General features: G+C 58.7%; 1 protein-coding gene across 6 annotated transcripts in view; it reads right to left on the bottom strand.

The window, feature by feature from the left end:
• Nucleotides 1-356: 356 nt before the first annotated feature.
• Nucleotides 357-19,207, bottom strand: part of COL16A1 (collagen type XVI alpha 1 chain) — a 148,130-nt gene continuing 129,279 nt past the window's right edge. For 5 of the 6 annotated variants that reach the window (XM_039511464.1, XM_039511465.1, XM_039511467.1 and 2 more), the window contains 22 exons: nucleotides 17,951-18,004; nucleotides 17,455-17,508; nucleotides 15,671-15,724; nucleotides 14,973-15,017; nucleotides 14,695-14,748; nucleotides 14,032-14,067; nucleotides 13,153-13,215; nucleotides 11,713-11,784; nucleotides 10,245-10,298; nucleotides 9,875-9,919; nucleotides 9,255-9,299; nucleotides 8,144-8,197; nucleotides 7,546-7,599; nucleotides 6,897-6,947; nucleotides 6,200-6,289; nucleotides 5,608-5,643; nucleotides 4,470-4,514; nucleotides 3,771-3,959; nucleotides 3,476-3,542; nucleotides 2,831-3,007; nucleotides 2,406-2,483; nucleotides 357-1,738 (listed from right to left, as the gene is read on the bottom strand). In XM_039511464.1, the coding sequence (XP_039367398.1) occupies nucleotides 1,536-1,738; nucleotides 2,406-2,483; nucleotides 2,831-3,007; nucleotides 3,476-3,542; nucleotides 3,771-3,959; nucleotides 4,470-4,514; nucleotides 5,608-5,643; nucleotides 6,200-6,289; nucleotides 6,897-6,947; nucleotides 7,546-7,599; nucleotides 8,144-8,197; nucleotides 9,255-9,299; nucleotides 9,875-9,919; nucleotides 10,245-10,298; nucleotides 11,713-11,784; nucleotides 13,153-13,215; nucleotides 14,032-14,067; nucleotides 14,695-14,748; nucleotides 14,973-15,017; nucleotides 15,671-15,724; nucleotides 17,455-17,508; nucleotides 17,951-18,004 (1,620 nt within the window). In that variant the 3' untranslated portion in view covers nucleotides 357-1,535. The remainder of the gene's footprint in view (nucleotides 1,739-2,405; nucleotides 2,484-2,830; nucleotides 3,008-3,475; nucleotides 3,543-3,770; nucleotides 3,960-4,469; nucleotides 4,515-5,607; nucleotides 5,644-6,199; nucleotides 6,290-6,896; nucleotides 6,948-7,545; nucleotides 7,600-8,143; nucleotides 8,198-9,254; nucleotides 9,300-9,874; nucleotides 9,920-10,244; nucleotides 10,299-11,712; nucleotides 11,785-13,152; nucleotides 13,216-14,031; nucleotides 14,068-14,694; nucleotides 14,749-14,972; nucleotides 15,018-15,670; nucleotides 15,725-17,454; nucleotides 17,509-17,950; nucleotides 18,005-19,207) is intronic. The other variant, XM_039511469.1, reaches the window with a different exon arrangement.

The following is a 19,207-nucleotide window of genomic DNA, read 5'->3' as shown; positions in this document are numbered from 1 at the left end:
ATAGCCCGGTTCTTAGGAAAAAAAGTCATTGCTATTTGAAACCATGGTACATTGCTATATGAAACAGCGTTTAGTTATGTTGGTGACATCAAAGGCCGTTAGGAGCCTACATACTTTTGAGGATCTGGGCCTGACTTCTTATTCATGACAGAGAACTGTTGATGGCTGGTACAAATGATTTTCTTAATTCCTTAAGAGAAGATGACAAATACTAACAGGAAGGGAATATATCAGTACACAGGTTCCTGGTCCAGATGCCAGATATTCCATTGAGAATACAAACTGTCGAGGTGTCTTCCACCCTTTTGAGCTCCACCCACTTCTAGTACATACTCGGGGGCTAGTTTTATCTATGGTCGAGGGAAGGACAAACCGGTAGAATTTCAGCTGTTACTGTCCCCAGGGTGATAGACAAAAGTGCTCAAGATTTATATATATATATATAGTTGCGTTAAAAATGCGGACAAAACTTGGGCAGGAATGTTTTATTATTTTCAGTTTGTTTGCTCACCAGATTCAACCTGCTTCAGGGAGGAAAGCAGCCCTCCCTTTCGCACACTGAGCTGACAAGTGGTAACTGACTGCTCCCACGTTGTATTTTAATATTTGGAAACTGGTCTAGCACTTAGCAACCCAGTCATGATTTTTAGGTTAGACGCTTGTTTTTCCACCAAACGAAAATGTTGGGCTTTGAGTTAAAGGCCAGCACGATTGCTCCACGTTATGGCTATGAGAAGATGCACAGAGGCCTGCTGCAGATGCTGAAAAATGGCTTGGTGATCCAGCTTGCTTGGTCTTATTTTTCCCTAGAATGACAATATGCTGAGGGCCAAGACGTTGTGCAGGAGCGTTCTCTAACGCAAGAGCGACATTGGCACCAGGACAAGTTGATGGCTGACGGCACATATGATGCTGGCACGTTACAAATGAAAGGAGCGGCAGAGCATGCACTGCAACACAAACGAAAGGCACACGGGGGCAGAGGGAGAGTTGTCTCAGTCATGTGAACGGGGATGTGTCATTTCACAAACGCTGGAGGTGGGATCTGGAATCTTGCCTGAAGTTCCCACCCCGTAACAGCTGAGGCTGCTCAGAGGTGTGACAGTTAAAAATACCCTTCCTTCCCTCGCCCTCCCCTCTTTTTCTGCCTCAGTGCCCAAAGTGCTGGTGATGAGCAAGTATTGAAAGACTAATAATTAATTAAAAAGACAGAAGAAGCCAGAGAAGACACAGGAAGGTGCGGGCTTGGCCACGGCGATGATAAGTGAAGACACCATCATGAAATGGATTTTGGCTGGCCACAGATGGCAGTGTCCAATTCCCTTTACAAACACAAGAAGAGACACTCTCTCTCTCTCTCTCTCACACACACACACACACACACACACACACGCCGTCACGAGAGACTTAACCCCACTGGAAATCGAAAGAAAAAAATATTAACAGCAATAAAAAAATCATTCACGACCAGTCGCGAGGCCCGAGCTTTGGTCATTCCCAATGGAGTCCTTTGTGAAAATGCCCTGCAGGTCCGCTCAGCCTAGGGGTCCTTTCATACTTTTGGGCTCGTACATAGGCTGCTCAAGGGGCATCATGCTGAAGCAATCGGAAGGGTTACAATGCCCGGTTTTTCCAGGCTGCCCTGTAGCTCCCGGTGGTCCAGGAACGCCTGGGATGCCTTGCTGTCCCACAGGCCCAGGTGGACCCAGCTTGCCATATCCTGGTGGCCCTTGGGGACCTGAAGAGGAGAAACAAGAAAGGGAAGAGAGGAGCTGAGAAGGCTGATTGTGCAAAGCCAAACCCCGATGCTTGGCTGGCTGGTTCTTGCACACATGCTCAGGGTCTAACTGATCGCTATATGTGAGGTCAGGAAGGAATTTTCTCCAGGTCAGCCTGGCAGTGAGCTTTGGGGGTTTTTCCCCCCTCCTCTGCAGCGTGTGGGTGCGGGTCACTGGCCAGGATTATCTGGGTCTGTCTCACTTGCTCAATTCCCTGCCATTGTGGGGGCCTCGGGCACCTCGGTCCCTCCCGTTCTCTGCCTGTGGCACGTAACAGCTACGTCTCCCGTGGGCGGTGACACATTGGTCTGATTTCAGTTGTTGGGTTCAGTGGTGGTGGCCTGTGAGATCCAGGTCAGACTAGAGGATCTGGTGATCCCGGCTGGCCTTAAACTCTCTGACTCCGTTAAAGCCGACCCACCACAGCTCAGAGGGTTTGGATGGAAAGGCTTTGGTCTGAGACTCTGTCTGTCTCACATTGTTAGGAGAAGCTGAATAAGGAGATTTCCCCCTGAAGCACCAGGCGTCTATCACCATCCATGTCCCTGCAGCAGGAAGGGCTAACGAGTTGACCTTAACAATGCTGAACCAATTGGGTCCCTGTTGTGACACGTGCAGGGGTCTTACCGGGCGCCCCTGGCGGGCCGCTTTCTCCCACAAGGCCAGTGCCTTTCTCTCCCTTTTCTCCTTTGGCGCCGGGCTCACCTGGAATGCGAGAGCGCAGTAAGAAACCCCACCCGCAGAGCGCAATGCGCGGGAGCGACAGAGAGGAAGGAAAGGACGATTCCATGGGGCTGAGCGAGAAAGCGAGCGCGCACAAGGCCACCAGTGGAAAGAGAAGGCGTGAACCACACGCACGGGCTGGCAGGAGCCCCCTTAGGCCACTGGCTCTGGAGTCCCCTTAACCTGCTTTGCAATCCTGCAGCGGTGAATTCCAGCTGCTGCCCCCATGCCATTAAAAATCTCCCGACTCTGGAGGCCATTTCTGAAACTCCGCAGAAACGCCAGGGAAGAGGAGATGCAAATAAAGGGCTTCCAGGAGAACGACCTACCTCTCATGCCCGGCACACCTTGCCGCCCTTCTCTCCCGATCTGTCCCGGTAACCCAGGGGATCCAGGAGGCCCTGGCCGCCCTGGTGCTCCATCTTTACCAGGGTGACCTGGTCGTCCTGGGGAGGCAGCCATCTCCACCGGGAACTGCATCCTGGAGGCATAGTACGCCATCCTCTCTGCAGAGAGAGACAGGGAGCCAATGACTGCGCCAGCCAGGGGTTAACAACCCCAAACTCTTGCTATCGGGTGTAGGAAGCCTACAGTGGTGGGGGCTTATCTGAAGACCCTGCGGGGTGTAGAAGTGCACAGGAAACGCCAGCTCGGGACGTAACAACTGGCTCAAAGAACACAGCACGGTGCTGGAGGGAAGCAGGAGCCCTGGCCAAACACCATGCGCCTATTCAAAGGGCTCTGAGATGTAATGCACACACAGATCCTCAGCTCCCATCTCGGCACACCCTACACTAGGTAGTGGTACGGTGATCTCCTTGGGAAGGATGAAGGGCAGCGCTAACCCCTCCGGGATTTGGACACGTGGATCCAGAGACTGGTGCCGCTCTTTCAGCCCGGACGTGCCAAGCACTAAGCCGTCACTTGCAGCTCAGTCCCGCCCTCCAGCCTCCCGTTCCCACCGCGCCGCTTACCGTCAAACATTTTGTTCAGCTCTTGCCGGATGAACCGCTTGATTTCGTCGTAATTCACCATGTCTCCCTAGAGAGCGGGGACGGGAAAAACCACAAAGCAAATCTCACCCTGGGAAAAGGCAGCAGGAGGACGTGCCTCGCCCGTGGCCACACAGTGAGTCAGTAGCAGAGCTAGGAGTAGAACTCACGAGTCCTGATGCTCAGAGCCAGATTGTGAACCCTTGTTCAGGCCGCTTTGTTCTGCGAGAACCCCCCACCTCCCCAGCAGCAGGCACTACCCCTTCTCCCCCCTTACCATTGTGCCTGGGAGTCCTGGCGTCCCCGGGCTGCCAGCAGGTCCTGGGGAGCCCGGGTGGCCTCTCTCTCCTGGAGAGCCACGTGGTCCCACGGGGCCCATGGAGCCACTTTTCCCTGGTCCTCCAGGCATGCCAGCTCTCCCCTTCTCTCCAGGGTACCCTCTCTCCCCTGCAGGGCCAGCTTCACCCTGGAATACACAAGAAGCCAGATACAGTCAGAGGCAGAAATCTCTCCAGTTCCTCGCCACCTTTCCCCACCCGGACAAGAGACGGGCATCTCCCTACAGTACAGCAGCTCTCAGGACAACCTGAGCATGGGCTGGCCCCTCCAGGGATCCCAGGCAGCAGGGCCGCAGCTGGAGAAACATTCACCTCGGCAGCCCCCTCTGCTCAGCAACAGAGCCCCAGCGTAGCAGCTGTCCAGAGCATTCGGCTCAGCGTCATGGACAGGGCTGGCTCCAGGGGTTTTGCCGCCCCAAGCAGCCAAAAAAAAAAAAAAGGCCGTGATCGCAATCGCGATCTGCAGCAATTCAGTGGGAGGTCCTTTGCTCCGACCGGGAGTGAGGGACCCTCTGCCAAATTGCCGCTGAATACCTGAACCTGCCGCCCCACTCTGGAGTGGCCGCCCCAAGCACCAGCTTGCTAAGCTGGTGCCTGGAGCAGGCCCTGGTCATGGAGCAAAGCCGACCTGCTCTTACCTTCTGGCCGGATGGTCCTAACGGTCCAGGCTTCCCCGGTGAGCCCTAGAAGGAGGCAGAAGGAAGCAGTGATCAGGGGAAGTTCTGCTCTGAAATGATTTCTAGACTTAGGGCTGGTGGCCCCTGCCCGTCTTGGTGCCAGGGTCTAAGCCTGTGTGAAGGCGGTATACCGGAGAGGCAGCAGTGGCTGGGGAGGGCTCTCTCTCTCTCTCTCTCTCGGGCTCTGAGGATCAGGAAGCTTAAAGCTAAACAAAGAAGTTTCCTCTAGTCTGACCTCCTGTGTAGCACAGGCCACAGATCTCACCCAGTCACTCCAGCGTCAAGCCCATATCTTGTGGTTGAGCTTGTGCTCAGCTTTCAGCTCTCTCCTCCTCTCATGCCAAAGAGCCTCTTTTATGAACCTGGCTGGATCCCTGCCTCGTCAGACCAGCCCTGCCAGGGTGCAGGAAGCAGGGAGTTTAGCCCCGCCACACCTTGTGGGATATGAACACGTGCTTGTTGGTACATTGCCTTTTATGCTCCAGGCACTGGCCTCTATTCTGGAGATTCTGCCAGGGCTCAAGGAGTAAGAGAGATGTATTAAGGCCCCGCTTACCCATGTTGCTGGTACACCCTTTCTAAGGTACCGCCGCGCGGGGTGACACTAGGGAACTGTCACTTCCTCCACTCTGATGGCAAACCAGGAAGTCCCACCTTCCAGGAAGCCTGGGATGGGATGCTGCCCCTGGTGGCAGGGAGTGGGCAGTGCATGAATCTCTGTGGGGTGGGAAGCCACTTCCCGCTAGGGGTCCAGCTCTAGATCACAAAAGCAGCTCGAGCTGTCAGGACGGTGCAGTCCGGGGTCAAGGGAAAACCAGGCCTGAGCATTGCCCCCTAGGCTGTAGTTATTTATCCTCAGCTGGGCCCCTCTGGCGCACTCAGCACTGCGGGGCAAGACATTGCTGATGCTCAGGGGAGTTTTGCCTGAGTAAGGGCTGTGGGTCCAGGGTCAGCAGCGGCACTGACCGCAAACACGATCCTATTGCAATAACGGTCCAGGCTCAGGAGGGGGCGGAGAGCACAGCGTGGACCTGCCACGCTCACTGCCGTGGAACAGAGCATGCGAGGGGGGGAGCCATCATGGCCAGCATGACAATACCTCTTTCCCAGCTGCTCCATCCGCGCCCATCTCGCCCTGGGAAATCAAAGACGGAAACATGAAACATTCCAGAGCCCTCCTTTCTCCACCCCAAGGGAAGGGACCTGGAGAGCCCAAACCCGCCTGGGATGCTGTGGCTGAGAACTCATCGCGGGCTCAGACCCCGTCGGCTCTCTCCAAGGGTTCGCACCATGCAGCGGGAGTAAAGAATTCCCAACAGCCACCGGGGAGGTCACCAGGGCAGCCCCTGCAGAGGCAGTGCCCAGCATGCACCAAGCACCCAGCAGCGCACGTACTGTCGTACGGATGGATGTTGCTGAATCCACACCGCACCGAGCGAAGGATGGATGGGCTAAGCCTGGCAGGGCCCAGACCGGCACGCCATAACTGGCAAACCTGGCACCAGAGAGAGGAACCTGGCAACCTCAGAGCACGCCGGCGTGCTTTGTTCTCCGTCCCTCCCACAGTGCAGTGTCAACGGGGGCTCAGTGTTTGATGTTTAAGCCTCTCTCCCACCCCCCAGACACTGTGCGCTCCAGGCTCTGGCATCGCCCTAGTCTGTGTCACGTCTCCATTGACATGCAGCACTCACGGGTGGTCCAGGGTGGCCTGGGGGTCCGGGTTGCCCCGGCATCCCTGCGAGACCTCTTTCCCCTGGAGATCCCCTCTCGCCCTTCAGTCCCTGGAGAATGGGGAAAAGGAGAGAGCGCTGGTTTCAGACGTTATTTCGAAAGTGAGAACGAAGCCATCAGCAGGTGCCCAGGTGCGGACCCGGGCACTCGAACATGCAGTCGTGATCAGAACAGGCAGGGTACGGGAGCTCGATTGCTGTGGATGCCCTCACTGGAAACCAGGCCCTACATTACCTCGCCTGGCCCCTGATCCAAGTGAGACTGGCGAACTGGATCCTGAATCAGAGCCCAGCCGACCTCCCGAGTCCCATCGACCACGTTCGCTCCCGAGCATGGCCCTGGCACGGTACGGCATGGCACAGCTTCGCGTGTCACCAGCCCGCCAATGTGGCTTGGCAAAGGCAGTTTAGCTGGTGCTGCATGGCTGGACGTGCACCGCCTCTGCCTGGGGGATGGTGGCAGCTGGGAACATTTCTTATAATGCTGGCAGAGCGAAGCTGGTAACAAGGCTGGGGCGAGACCCCCAGGGTGGGGTCCGCTCTCCCCGTCTGACCCGCACTGAAACCCACTCTGGGAAGAACGAGGCTGCAGGAGACTAAACATGCTCCTATGGCTCTGTGCCAATGGGGAGGCCCCTGGGGCAGGGACAGCACTTACCATGCCTGTGATTCCAGCTGGGCCCGGCTGGCCCGGGCTTCCTGGGGGACCCTAACGAGTGAGAAGAGATTAGGACATTTTAACAGAGTAACAGTTAACCTGGAAGCAGGAGCTGAAGCCAGCCCTAGGAAAAGGCCGATCGGCTCCTACCGAGCCAGGGGCAGTGCTGCCACGGCAGTGCACCGTGCAGTGTCCACTACACCCGTCAGCTCGCTTCTTTAAACGGGGGGAACCAATGGGTGATTGAACAGGAGCATCGTGGCCAGAACAGCCATAGCACCTCCCACCAGACACTGTCCTGTCAAGCAGCCTTGCCCGCTTGCACAGGCTGAGTCATTTTATTTAGGGGCAAGTAAAATAGCATCATTCCGTACAGCGCCTCCTGCTGGGAGAGGCTGGGACTGCAGTAGCTGAGAGTTCCCCCCACCAATCAACTCCCTTGAAGTGCACTTGCTGCTGGGGCTGGCATTGGTGAGAGTTTCCCTACAGCCAGTGCCCCTGCACCATCCCCTACAGCGCCTCCTGCTGGGCGAGGCTGGGGCTGTAGTGAGCTCACCCAGCCCTGTGTTTTCCCCCATCGGTGCCGAATTAAACCAGTGCAATTGGGATGTTGTCACTTCTTCTCAACCAGAGCAAAAATTCAACTTACTAAATGGCCCGGAGGCCCCTGTCTGCCTTGGGGTCCCATCGGACCAGGTTCTCCCTGCAAAAGACAGAGCGATTATAACCAGTCGCAGCCCGTACAGTACACACCCCTCCTCACCCAGCTGACCTGTATGCAAGAGCATGAGAACTGCCAGTGGGAACCGGGTCCCTTCCCCAGGCACCTGGGCGTGTGTTTGCATACGCTGTACTTCAGCGTTCCAGGCCAGATCCTCAGCGGCTGTAACCCGAGGTAGCTCCATTGACTTCACCAGAGCAGCTGCACTCATTTGCCCCATGGAGAGCCTGGCCCTATGGCAACGGGGCTGTTGAAGTTCTCCTGTGAGTCTACACTGCAATTAAACACCCGCTGCTGGCTGGTGTCAGCTAACTCGGGCTATGGGGCTGCTGAATTGGGCTAGGGCTGGAGCTTGAATTCTGGGACCCTGCGAGGAGGAAGGGGCTTGGGACGAGCGATCGGGGAGCAGAAGCACAATCATGGCCGGTCCTCACATCCAGTGTCGCTGGTGGTGGGTCACTGCCGGGAGCCGCACATGGCGCCCTGAGCATTAAACACCCCGTCCTTCCACGCCGCACTGACTCACCTCTGCCCCTGGCCGGCCCGTGCTTCCGGGGGGCCCGGGTTTGCCACAGTCACCCTGGAAAGAAGAACACACAGCATGGAGCATCATGCATGCGCCACGTGTAGACGGAGAGCGAGGGAGCAGGGAGTCTGGCCTGCATGGGGTTTGTCACACCGGATCTGGTCACTGGGCCAGCCAAGCTGGCATCTTGCCTCTCACCGTGCAGAGGAACGTGACAGCCTCCCATTACACATGGGCGTGCCATGATCAACGACCATCACATCCTCTTAGTTTGCATGGCTGCCAACTTCAGTGGATCTACACCAGCTTACTCCAGCTGGGGACATGGCCCCATTGGGATCATAAAATTATCCAGCCCTTTAAAATCAGGTACCCAACCCCTGCCGCCATCTGACCGAGCAATCCCACATCGGCACCCAGTGATGTAAAGGTCCCACCCTGCGGGGGAATGGCCTGGCTTGACCAGAAGAGGAAGCCACTGCCACGCCTGTATGTCACAGGTACATCACTGCCCAGCCCCGGCACCGCTACAAGCCAGGCTGGTTCATCTCCGTCCCTGGAAGCCTGGCTCGGTCCCTTTGGAGGGGGCTTGCAGCGGATGAATGCTGAGTGCTGGTGGACGCTGGGGCCTGCTCTCTGCACCAGCCGGGGTGGGTGTGAGACTCCTGGGGTGCGCTAGCTCTGAATGATGGTGTCGGAGAATGATGGGGTGCTGAATACGCCGAGGGGCCCTGGGGGTGGGGCCATGGCAGCCAGCTAGAGCAGGAAGTTTCAAATAGCAAAAACACTCCATGACCCTCCCAGGGCTCCTCAAGTCCCCCCAGACCCTGAGCAGGCAGATAAAGCCCTTTGGCTCTCCCCAGGGTGACATTCGCCCCATGCGGCGGGCCCAGCACGAGGCGATGTGCCAGTCCAGTGCCACATCCCCCCAAGGGGGAAAGCAGGCCCTACTGAACGCAGTGGGGCTAGAATCCCCCCCTACGCAGGGCCTAATGTCCCTTCCAGCGAGCCCCCGCCCTCAGCGATCTCAAAGGGCAGGTGTCACAAAGCAGCTGCGGCCAGGTGCCCGCTGCGGATTCCCTGAGGCTGCAAGAGCAGCAAAGCAGCTCACCTTCTGGCCCGGCAGACCCGGGTGGCCGGGTTTTCCCTTGAAGCCCTGGCGGGGAAAAGAAGAGAGGAATGACTCTCCAGCATCAGGTGAGCAGGGCCCTCCCGGCAGGCTCTGTGCCTCCCTCCCTCGGGCACGGAGACACCCCCCACGCCAGCCGCCAAGCTCTCCCTGCCATAACAAACCCACCGGGAGCCCCCGGAGCGGGCCGAGGGCAGGCAGCTCTCCAGCTCCTGATGAATTACCTCTGCCTCCGGTGGAGATGGGGCCGCTTTCGCCAGCTCTGAGTCCATCGCTTCTCCTTCCTCTTCAACAATCATCTATCTCCCCTCCCTCTGCAACTCAATGCAACCCCCACTTACCAGGCAGTGGGGGTGCAGTCTCCCAGGGAGAGGGCCAGAGCTGAGTTCCCCCCAAAATGCAAGGAAAGCCCAGCTACCGGTTAAGCTCTCGCCGTCTGACTCTTTGTCAGGACCTAGCAGTCAGCAGCGCGGGAGGTGGTGGTGGGGAAGGGGCATGGGGTAAGGGTGAGAGTGTGGCAAGGAAAGACGCGAACACCCCCCAACTGGGGACGCCTGGTGCTATGCACCAGGGAGCTATTCAGGAATCCAGCCATGACTTACCGGAATCCCCATCATCCCTGGGGGCCCTGCAGGACCCGGGTCACCCTAAGGAAAGAGGCAATGGACACTGAATTAGGTTCGCTGTGGCAGGAAGTTTCAGGTGTGTTTGACGTCCCGCCTGGGAGAGGAACCCCAGGAGTGGGACCCAGCTCCCTGCTTTTGACGAGGGGGAGAATAGCCTCTACCTCTGCTCCCTCTCCGAGATGGCCAACAGCTTGGGATGAAGGCCAAGCTCACCCCGTTTGGGCTTCTGGTACGAGCCTTGGCCCAGGCTCAGCAGAAGGTCAGTGAATCCTTCACACCAGCCGGGGCCCAGTTCTGAGCAGAACTGTGAGAAAATAGGTACGAAAACCCCGTCTTGTTTTCTTACCCGCATTCCTGGCTTCCCGTCCTTCCCATCCAGTCCTTCCAAGCCGGCTGGGCCCTGGGACATCACAGGGAAAGCGAGACCAAGAACGAGAGAACTCATGAAAGGCCTGTTCATTCACACCACCCTGCTCAATGGCCTGCCTGGCTGATCTCAGGTGTGGGACACTACTACTAAGACAATGCTGCTATATGGAAACACGTCAGCTCCCTGAGGGGCTGGGAATTGGTGCTCAGTATGGCAGCTGGATCTCTCCCTCGCCATCTGGATTGTAACCTTGGAACATCCCAGCAATGACCTTTCAGCTGTAACCGTCCCATGACCACCCATGACTTCGGTCACTAGCTGTTCCACTCACCACGACCACCTGGGCAGGGATGGAACTCATGACCGTCTGAGCCCTAACCCGATTTCCGCCACAGGAGCCAACGGAAAACCTCCAGGAGCTGCAGTTGCATTAGTGCTTATATCCAGAGGCAAGAGGGCAGCAGAGCCACATCTGGGGTAGGCTGGGCATCCCAGCCAGCAACGAGCAGCAGTACATGGGCCCGCTAATGGGTGCATTATACGCAGCAAGTGCGGAAACAGGATGGCCAGCAAACAGGAAGAGGGACCATTGGGTGGATAGTGGTGATCCAATATCTATTCCACCCCCACCCAGGCACTTATCTCCCTGGTTCCAACCAAGGCCAATCCATTTTCAGATTCACAGATTTTAAGGCTAGAAGAGACTATTATGCCCATCTCATCTGATCGCCTGCATAGCACAAGGCAGAGAATTTCACCCAACGGTCCTGCATCTAACCCAGTAACTTCTGCCTGGGCAAGCACGCGTCCCTGTGTTTGAAATATAGGCTCCAAGACGCCCGTTCCTTATTCAGAACCAGCACCAAGATTCTGGTCCCACACTTTTGGATCCAACGAAAAGCTGCTGGCGCCTCTCCCAATCTGTGGCAGCAGCCCATTGGATGAAATAAAACGTGTTGCAGAGACTTTCCCCGAAGATCATTCTGAACAAGACATTCAAGCAGCCATGCGGCATCGCCTGAGTGTGCTGTGACATAGCGTCGGTGATGCTGCGTTGCGGCGTCAGGGCAGGATCCCTCTGGCCCGAGGCACAAATGCAGCGAGGTGAGAAGCCCTCGGCTTGGGCCCAGGGACGGCATCGTAGCTTAGTGGGGTCAGTTTGGGATTCTCATCTCTCATGGAGAGGGGGGAAGGAGGAGCAAGTCCCATCTGCTGGTACCCACCAACCTGCTGGGTCTTTGTTCTGTGTCCACACTCACAAAGGTCTGTACTGCCCAGCTGCTGCCACTGTCCCTCACAGCTCCTGCCACCATGATCCTGAGGCCTCCTTTCCCGTGCACTCCGTGTCCCCACGGCTTGGAACCCCCTGAGCACTTCCCCCCACATAGAGACCCCCACGCCTTCCATGCCGTCAGGAATTGAGCTGGGAAAGAGAAACACTCACCTGTATTCCAGGAGGCCCTGGAGGCCCCATTGGCCCTGGCATCCCCGTGGGGCCGCGCATCCCTTCGCTGCCCTGCAAAAGTCATATTGGGAGCAATGAACCTGCTGCCCTGTGCCATGCTAATGCACTGGTACAGAGAGCCACGGGGGAGGATGCCCATCGTCACCGCCGGGCTACTCCAGAGACTTCCCTTCGCTCTCAGCTTCTCCACTTGCCCTCTCCATACGTCCCCCTGTGATCCAAGGGGTGAAGGAGGCTGAGTGGCAAATCTCCTGGGAGCGGTGCTAGCCGGCTGGACGAGGCCAGTTCACACGAGGAGGAACACTTGCCTCTTGCTAAGGAATGGGTGCAGGTGCCAGCTGTGCCTGGAGTGTGCCAGCAGGGCACCAGCTGTGCCCCAGCTGTGCCCCGGGCATGCTGCAGCTGTGCCCCAGCTTTGCACGCGCCGTGCACTGCATTTTACCCGTGTGCTAAAAGGCTGCAGTTTCTCCTTCCTCCCGCTCCTGGGCCCTAGAGGGGACGGAGCAGTGCTGCTGGGCAGGCAGGTCCTGAACCCCGTCCACACTCAGGGGATACCCAATCATCACCCAGGCCCCAGGGGATGTTTCCACGATGGATCCACCACTGGAAATCAGCCGGAAAGGGGGTAGATTGTGTATGGAGAGCGGGGGGGGGGTCCGTGCGGCCAAGCACGGCTTCTGGTCAGCACCGCAGGGAGTAGTTGACAGGCGGCCCTTTGGCAAGAGTCCGGGGCCCAGATCACACAGCGCAGGGCCCCCGTCTCCTCCCAGCACATGCCCGGCTGCCGCGCAGTGCTCGGCTCAGATTCTGTTTGCCCCAAACACCGTCCGTCCCCGTTCTGCGCCCCCCGGCCCTGGAGGGGTTTGCAGTTCCCACGAGCTTCTCGCCGAGCTGTCCCTGAGGCCGTGCCAAAATCACAGTCCCATGACCTCAGCCACCTGGACCCAAACTGTGTATCTGAAACCAAGCGGCTCACTGCAGATGGAAACTGGCCTATTCCCCCCGCCACCCCGGGCTTCCTGAGAGCCTCCCTTCCTCACAGTGGCCAGCAGGTGTCAACAGAGCCCTGAGAATGACAAAGGGGCTCTCTCCCCCCAGCCTCGGCTGCGGGGAGCAGGTGGGCGCTTGCGAGAGCTCCTTGGGAAGTCGCTTGTGCCTCTTTGGAAGTGGTGGGCTCATTAAAGGGATCTAGAAACAGGCCCCTGGTTAGCGCCCAGCACCGGCCCTGGATCGGATCCACTTGCAGGACCAGCCCAGCCGTGGGAGCGCAGCCTGTCTGGCCCTGAGCGGAGGCCGGAGCCCCAAACCCCGCCAGCAGCAGGAACCTCTCTCCAGGCCTGCGATGCTCAGAGACCTCCACAGGCAGGATCCCCTGCAATCACAGCCAGCACCACAGCCTGCCCGCCTTGCCGCACTCACCTTCTCGGCTGCAGGCCCTGGCAGCCCGGCCGGTCCGGCTTTCCCTGGGAAACCAGGAGGCCCCTAAAACGACAAGAGTTTTGCAATCTTTGAAGGGCTAATCAAGTCGCCCAGCTGTCTGTTACAGACGAGGTGCATACACAGCGCCCAGAGCCCCAGTGTGGGGGCCACAGGGGGCTATTTTAGGAACATCAGTCCGGCCCAGGCAAGGCAGATCGCACCATTTCTGCAAGTGCAGCCTACTTATGCCAGCCACAAGCACGCTCCCCAGGCGCGGTCTCTGCCGGCCGCGCTGAGCCCGGCTAGCCCCAGGCGTGGTCTGTGCTAACTCTGCTTGGCAGCTGCCACTAAACACGCCGGTAGCTCGCGTAGTTCTGCTCCTGCTGTGGACGGGGCTAGTGATGATTGACATTTAAGCCAGAAGAAAACTCCTTTGGCCCAAGAGCCTCTGTCCCTGGGCTTGCGCCCTGCCTTCCCCCCCACACCCCCTGGCCTGTCCTCAGCTCCGATAACAAGGCTCCATCCCATAACAAATGTACAGACAAAGCTCCCTGCCCCCGCTCGATTCCTGGCTGCAAATCCCTGCCCTCGGTCAATCCCCCGATAATCAGACAAAGGTGGTTTGCTGCCTTTATTGTCTCAGAAAATATGCCCAGGAAATAATCCCCATTGAGCCCCCCCAACTCGCTCACTCTGCCTCTGCTCAGCCATTTGCATACCGCTCCCCCATAATGCTCCATTCCGGCTCCCTGAGCTCGTCCCGAGCAAGTGCACCCCTGTTAAGGGAACACCTCTCCTCTCCTCTCCTCCGTCTCCTCTGCCAGGCTAAACACGTATTGAGTCCCCCAGTGCTTGAAACGTCCCTCGGGGTGTACTTACGGCTGGCCCTGGGAAGCCTGGCTGCCCCTGAAAGCCCTGTGAATACAGTAAAAGATCAGTCAGTGGTTTACAGCGCACCCTTGTTCAAGGGGCCAGCCAAAGGCAGCCCCCCTAGCAGAGGCAGCTCTTTCGGTGGACCGTGTGAGATCCTCCAGAGTAGGGGGTTGGTTCCCTGTGGGATCTGGGGTCCACAGGGCAGCGTTTGCAGCATCCGTCTGACGTCACAGCAGAGCCTGCAGCACCGTGCACGCTGCTGGGCAGGCAGGGTGGGCAGCCAAGCACCTGCGCTGCAGCCTTCCCCCAAAGCAGAGCTCTGCTAGCGCAGGGAGCCCTGGGGCAAGGCTCTGGGCAGCAGCATGACCGCCAAGTCCCTGGTGGCTTAGCAAGGCTGCAGGCCTAGGAACCTAGCCACCATCTGGGCACCTTGGGGTCATCTCATGGGGTTCCTCTGCTTGCTTTGGGGCAGGGCTGCTTCAGCCCCAGCCTGGTCACAGGGCTGACGAGGGGTGGGGAATGGGGAGCCCCGGCCTATTCCAAGGGGCAGTGCCCACAAAGCAGGGGCAGCTGTGCCACCATCTCCCTCCGAGAAGCTTTGGAGCGGACAGGGCCAACGATCCCTTCCTCCAGGGCGGGGAAGGGGCAGAGGAAGCAGGAGGGTCTCACCTGATCTCCTTTCTCCCCAGAGTTGCCCTGAGCGCCGCGCTCTCCTCTCGGACCCTGGGGCAGAGACAGGACAAAGCAGAAGGGCTGTAATTTCTGTGCCGCTGGTGCTCCCGAGACAGACAGGAGAACCGGGGCCAGCCCAACCAGACATCCAGGGCTTCTTCCTTCGCAACGCGCTCGAGCACCCTCCTCCCTCCCTGCCTGTCAGCCAAGTGCCGATCCACAGGCACCAGTGGGGGCAGGACGGCTCAGCAGACAGAACTTAGCTGTGAACTTACCGCTGGCCCCGCAGGACCTGGGACGCCATCGGAACCAGGGGGGCCCTGGGGAGACACCAAGGGAACAGGAATCAGCGGTGCTGCCCGGGGAGGGAGGGATACTTACTGCGTCACGGGCGAGCCTGCTGGCAGCAGCCCTGGTTTTAGCGGAGGGTCCGGGGAGCGGCTCAGCTCAGCTCTGGCCCCTTCGGCGGGTCTCAGTGACCCTGCATCCTGTGAGCTCCTGCAGGTGCAGCCATGAGGCTGCCTGGTGAGACGGGGTGTCGGCGCCATTAACCTGGATTGTTTCTCTCGGGGTAACACCCAGATGCCCTAGTCAGGATCCAGGCCCCAGTGCTCCCACCCCCTCCCGCTGCCTTGCTTCCCCCCAGGGAAAGCCAGGGACCCATCCCTGGAGTTGAGCGATGAACTTACGTAGTGCAGGCCTGTGGCTTGACAGGGCCACATCGCCCATTGTGTCTGGGGCTGCAGGCTGCCCACCCACCCCAATCCAAGAGGCTGCGTCTGCCCAATCTCCCTGCTGCACGTTCTCAGATGTAGCCTTATGGAAGCAAATACAACCCAGCAGCACCCCCAAGCCCAGCCACCAGGCTCCTCTCCTAGCTGGGGGGATGGATTCCCTTCACCCCCATCGAATGGCGAGCGGCAAATGGCCCAGAGGCATCGAGCTGGCACAGGGTCAGGTCCGTGGCACTCACCGATTCCCCTTTCTCTCCAGGGGGTCCCAAGTAGCCTCGTTCTCCCTTGATGCCCTGGGGAAGAAGGTGGGGGAATGAGATGAGCTTTGCACAGCAGCTGCAGGGGCAGGGGGTGGGGGCTGGTAGCCGGTGGGGAGGTAGCTGACGGAAGCGGGGAACCATCTTGGTGGTGGCTAACGTGTGGGCCTGTGGGACCTTCCTCTGCTAATCTGCACCTCACCAGTGCCTCTTTCTTGGCAGTGGTGTGGCAAGTTCTAGTGACTCCCAGGGCCTGTGACCCCCAGGCTCACCCTCCATCTCAGCACAGCAGAGTCCCTCCCCTCTGCACTGCTTGATCGTACCCTCCTTCCCAACACGGCAGGCAGGCCACGCTCGGCTGGCTCGCCTCTCCGCCAGGGGTCTCCACTCCCAGCTGCATGTACCGGCCAGGCCCCCTCCCCCGCGCTCAGCACCGTTGGGCCTATGAATTTACCCTCTTGGTGAGCTCGGCTGGAGGAAGCCAGTGAAAGTGCATCAAATGTCACAATCCCTGATAACAACAAATGCTGACAGGAAAAAGGTGCAACAGCGAGACAGACTGAACTGGTCCGAACAAAGAGAACTCGAGGGCTGTGTTATAATCATGCCTGGTAAACAAGACAAGTGTGGGGCCGGAAATCAATGGACTCAAACTGGTGTAAAAAATGAGGTCTAACTGGTGGACAAAATAACAAGGGGACTGGCTATTCCAGCCACCCATTCTGGGTCCTTAAAGAGAGACTTTGGGAAGAAAAACTGGATCTGGGAGCAAACGTCACCATCACAGCTGCCTCCTTCCCCAACCCTCTCCTGGGACCCTGGACCTTTTTCACTCCAATCCTGAGAGCTGCCCTGACCAGACCGGGCAGAGAGGGACCCAGCCGGGGGGGTGAGACTTTGGACTCGTCTCCGGTGGAACCTTGCATCGGCAAAGCTGCGCCAATGCAGCGTTTCTGAAGATGCTCCCAGCTGACGAGAGAAGCCCTCCCACCGACATAGCTCTGTCTGCACCAGCGATCGGGTCGGGAGAACTGGGTTGCTCAAGGGGTTCAGATTATTCACACCCTGAGCGACCGAAGTCATTCTGTAGTGTAGACCAGTGCTAAGTCCCCCACCACCCGGCTGTCCTTTACCTTCCCCACCTAAAATCTCGCCTTCTCTTTCCTAGCCCTCTCCTTTTGCCTTGTCTAATCAGTGTCTGGCGTAGCTGGCCAAGGCTGTATACTTTGCAACCCTGCTGTGAGCCTGCAACCAGGAAGAGGCATCTCAAAGCAATGCCCTGAACAGCCTGATGCTGGGACACGCTTGCCAGGGCTCGGCGTGGCTGATAGACCGTGTCACGTGCCTGTGATTTCCAGCAGGGAGGTTGCAAGCGAGAGTCAACACCGGCGCCGTAAGCTGGATTTTCTCTCGGTGTTTTTCTCTCTCCCCTCTTGCGTGTGTTCTGTTTTGTCGTCTAGGAAACGGGCTCAGGCTTTAAGAGCAGCAGCAAGGCCAAGCGCTCCCGCGTCTCTTCCCCCCAGAGCAGAGTTCATAGCTCTGACGCTCTCTAAGAGGCGGGGGGGGGGGGGTGCTTCTAAACACGATCTCCAGCTAAAGGGAACAAATAACTCGCCTTCCTCCTCTGCTGTATCCTTAAGGCAAGGTGCTGGCAGGCTGAGGACTCTGCGTACCAACCCCTGAGCCGTGTTTAACTCTGGTGGACAGTGACTGGGTGACCTTAATCCCCATGTCCCAGATATTCCATCTAACACAAGGGTACTCACGTGCAGCCCGGGGGGGCCCATTGCACCAGGGTATCCAGGTTGACCGGGAGGGCCCTGAAGAGAACAAGATTGGGGATCAGACAGGCCAGGCTCAAGGTTTATGCTCCTGCACCCCGTGCTACGCACCGGCACCTCTTTCTGCTGGGCCGGCCTGGTGCGCATGGATGTAAACCACCCGCTAATGCGTTGGTCTGGCAGGCAAATGTGCCCAGCCCCTGCTGCCACCAAGCCGGGGCCAGGCAGCCAAGGCAGGTCCCTCTGGGGCAGAGCTGGGATCATTGGCCAGAGAGCCTGGCAGCAGAACCTGGGGCTGCAGGACCTCAGATTCCAGCTCTGTCCATGTCGCAGCCCCTCTGAACCGCGGTGTCGTCTCCCCCTCATACAGTGACGGGGGGGCTTCTCCAGCAGGAAACCAGCATCCTGCTAGCCCCTCTCCCCCATGGGGCAGCGAAACCCACCGGCACTCGGGGAGTCGGCAGCCAGGTCTATCACTCACCAGTTCCCCTTTCGCGCCGGTGAGCCCAGGTGGTCCGCGCTCGCCCTGGAGACCCTTTGGAGAGAAAACATGAGGTTCTGCCGGGGCATTTCCACCCTGAACCCCATTCCCACCTTGCCGGTGGCACGACCAGCTGCCCACAGCACGGCAGGGCCGCAGAGGGCGGGATGGCGCAACCAGACATGAACACAGCTCCCACTCCCGGAGCCGAGTGCTTCAGTTCACACTCCCTCCATTGCCACTGGAAGCTCTAAGGGCTATCGGCACTGTGAAAACTTGTCCTGCCACCTAGCCGCAGGGCTGGCTTTTCCGAGCCGGCCCCGCCTCCAGGGAGCCTCGGAATATCGCCACCCTGCTAGCTGGCTCCGGCACTTCGTAGGCCGAGGGGCAGCGCCTGCATTTGTCTGAAGGCACAAAGGCCAGAGGAGCCTAGAGAAAGCTGGGTTGAAGATGAGCCCCGCCCTGCACCTCAGCAGGCATCTCGTCCGGGGGGCTCAACGGGTCGGATCCCCAGCCGGGGTGGGGATCAGCCCAGCTCCGTCGCCTTCAGTAGAACCCTGTCGATTTGCAGCAACTGGGGACGTCCGCGCACATGGCTGGGTAGACACACCCTGGCTGGGAGACAGGGGCTTACCTGGCCCGTCTCCAAAGGAACAGAGGCAACCGTCTTGGAGGCTGCGATTCCTGAAACCCACCCCACCCCCCCGGCCCCTCACCCCAAACGCTCCTCCCAGACGTGACCTCCCAGCACAGGCCGGCGCTGACTGGCCGACACGTTGGAAGGCAGCTCCTCGGCAGCCCTGCTTTCTGAAGCGGGTTCTTTGGACCATAATGGACGGGTGCTGCATATCCCTTCAGTAGGGGGGGACTTGGGGCTAGCAGGGGGCACTAAGCTGGGCAGGGAAAGTCTTGCCCTACAGATGGCTCATCGCTGCTGGTAGCCCATGAGCAGAAGCTACGGCTGCCCGCTCCCTGGGACCTCCCTCACACCCAAGGCCCCCCAGTCGCCTTTCCCCTCCCGCCGCGTCCCCAGGTGAAGCACACGAGCGTGCGCACAGGACGGGACGCGCCACCCCCAGCGTGCGGGAAACAGACGAGAAACACACGAGTTCTCGCTGGGCGTTCCAAGGCATGACTGACAGGTGAAGCTATGGAGTGGGAGGGGCTAAGGAGGCCCCACCCAGGTCCCTACAGTTTCCGGGTGAACCTGGGCAGGGATCGGCATAGCAACAAGGAGCGACTAGGATGGGGGTTAGT

Source organism: Mauremys reevesii, linkage group 23 (assembly GCF_016161935.1).
Source record: "Mauremys reevesii isolate NIE-2019 linkage group 23, ASM1616193v1, whole genome shotgun sequence".
Taxonomy (NCBI): domain Eukaryota; kingdom Metazoa; phylum Chordata; order Testudines; family Geoemydidae; genus Mauremys; species Mauremys reevesii.
The sequence above is the reverse complement of the archived record's forward strand: the minus strand, read 5'-3'. Positions and strand labels throughout refer to the sequence as shown.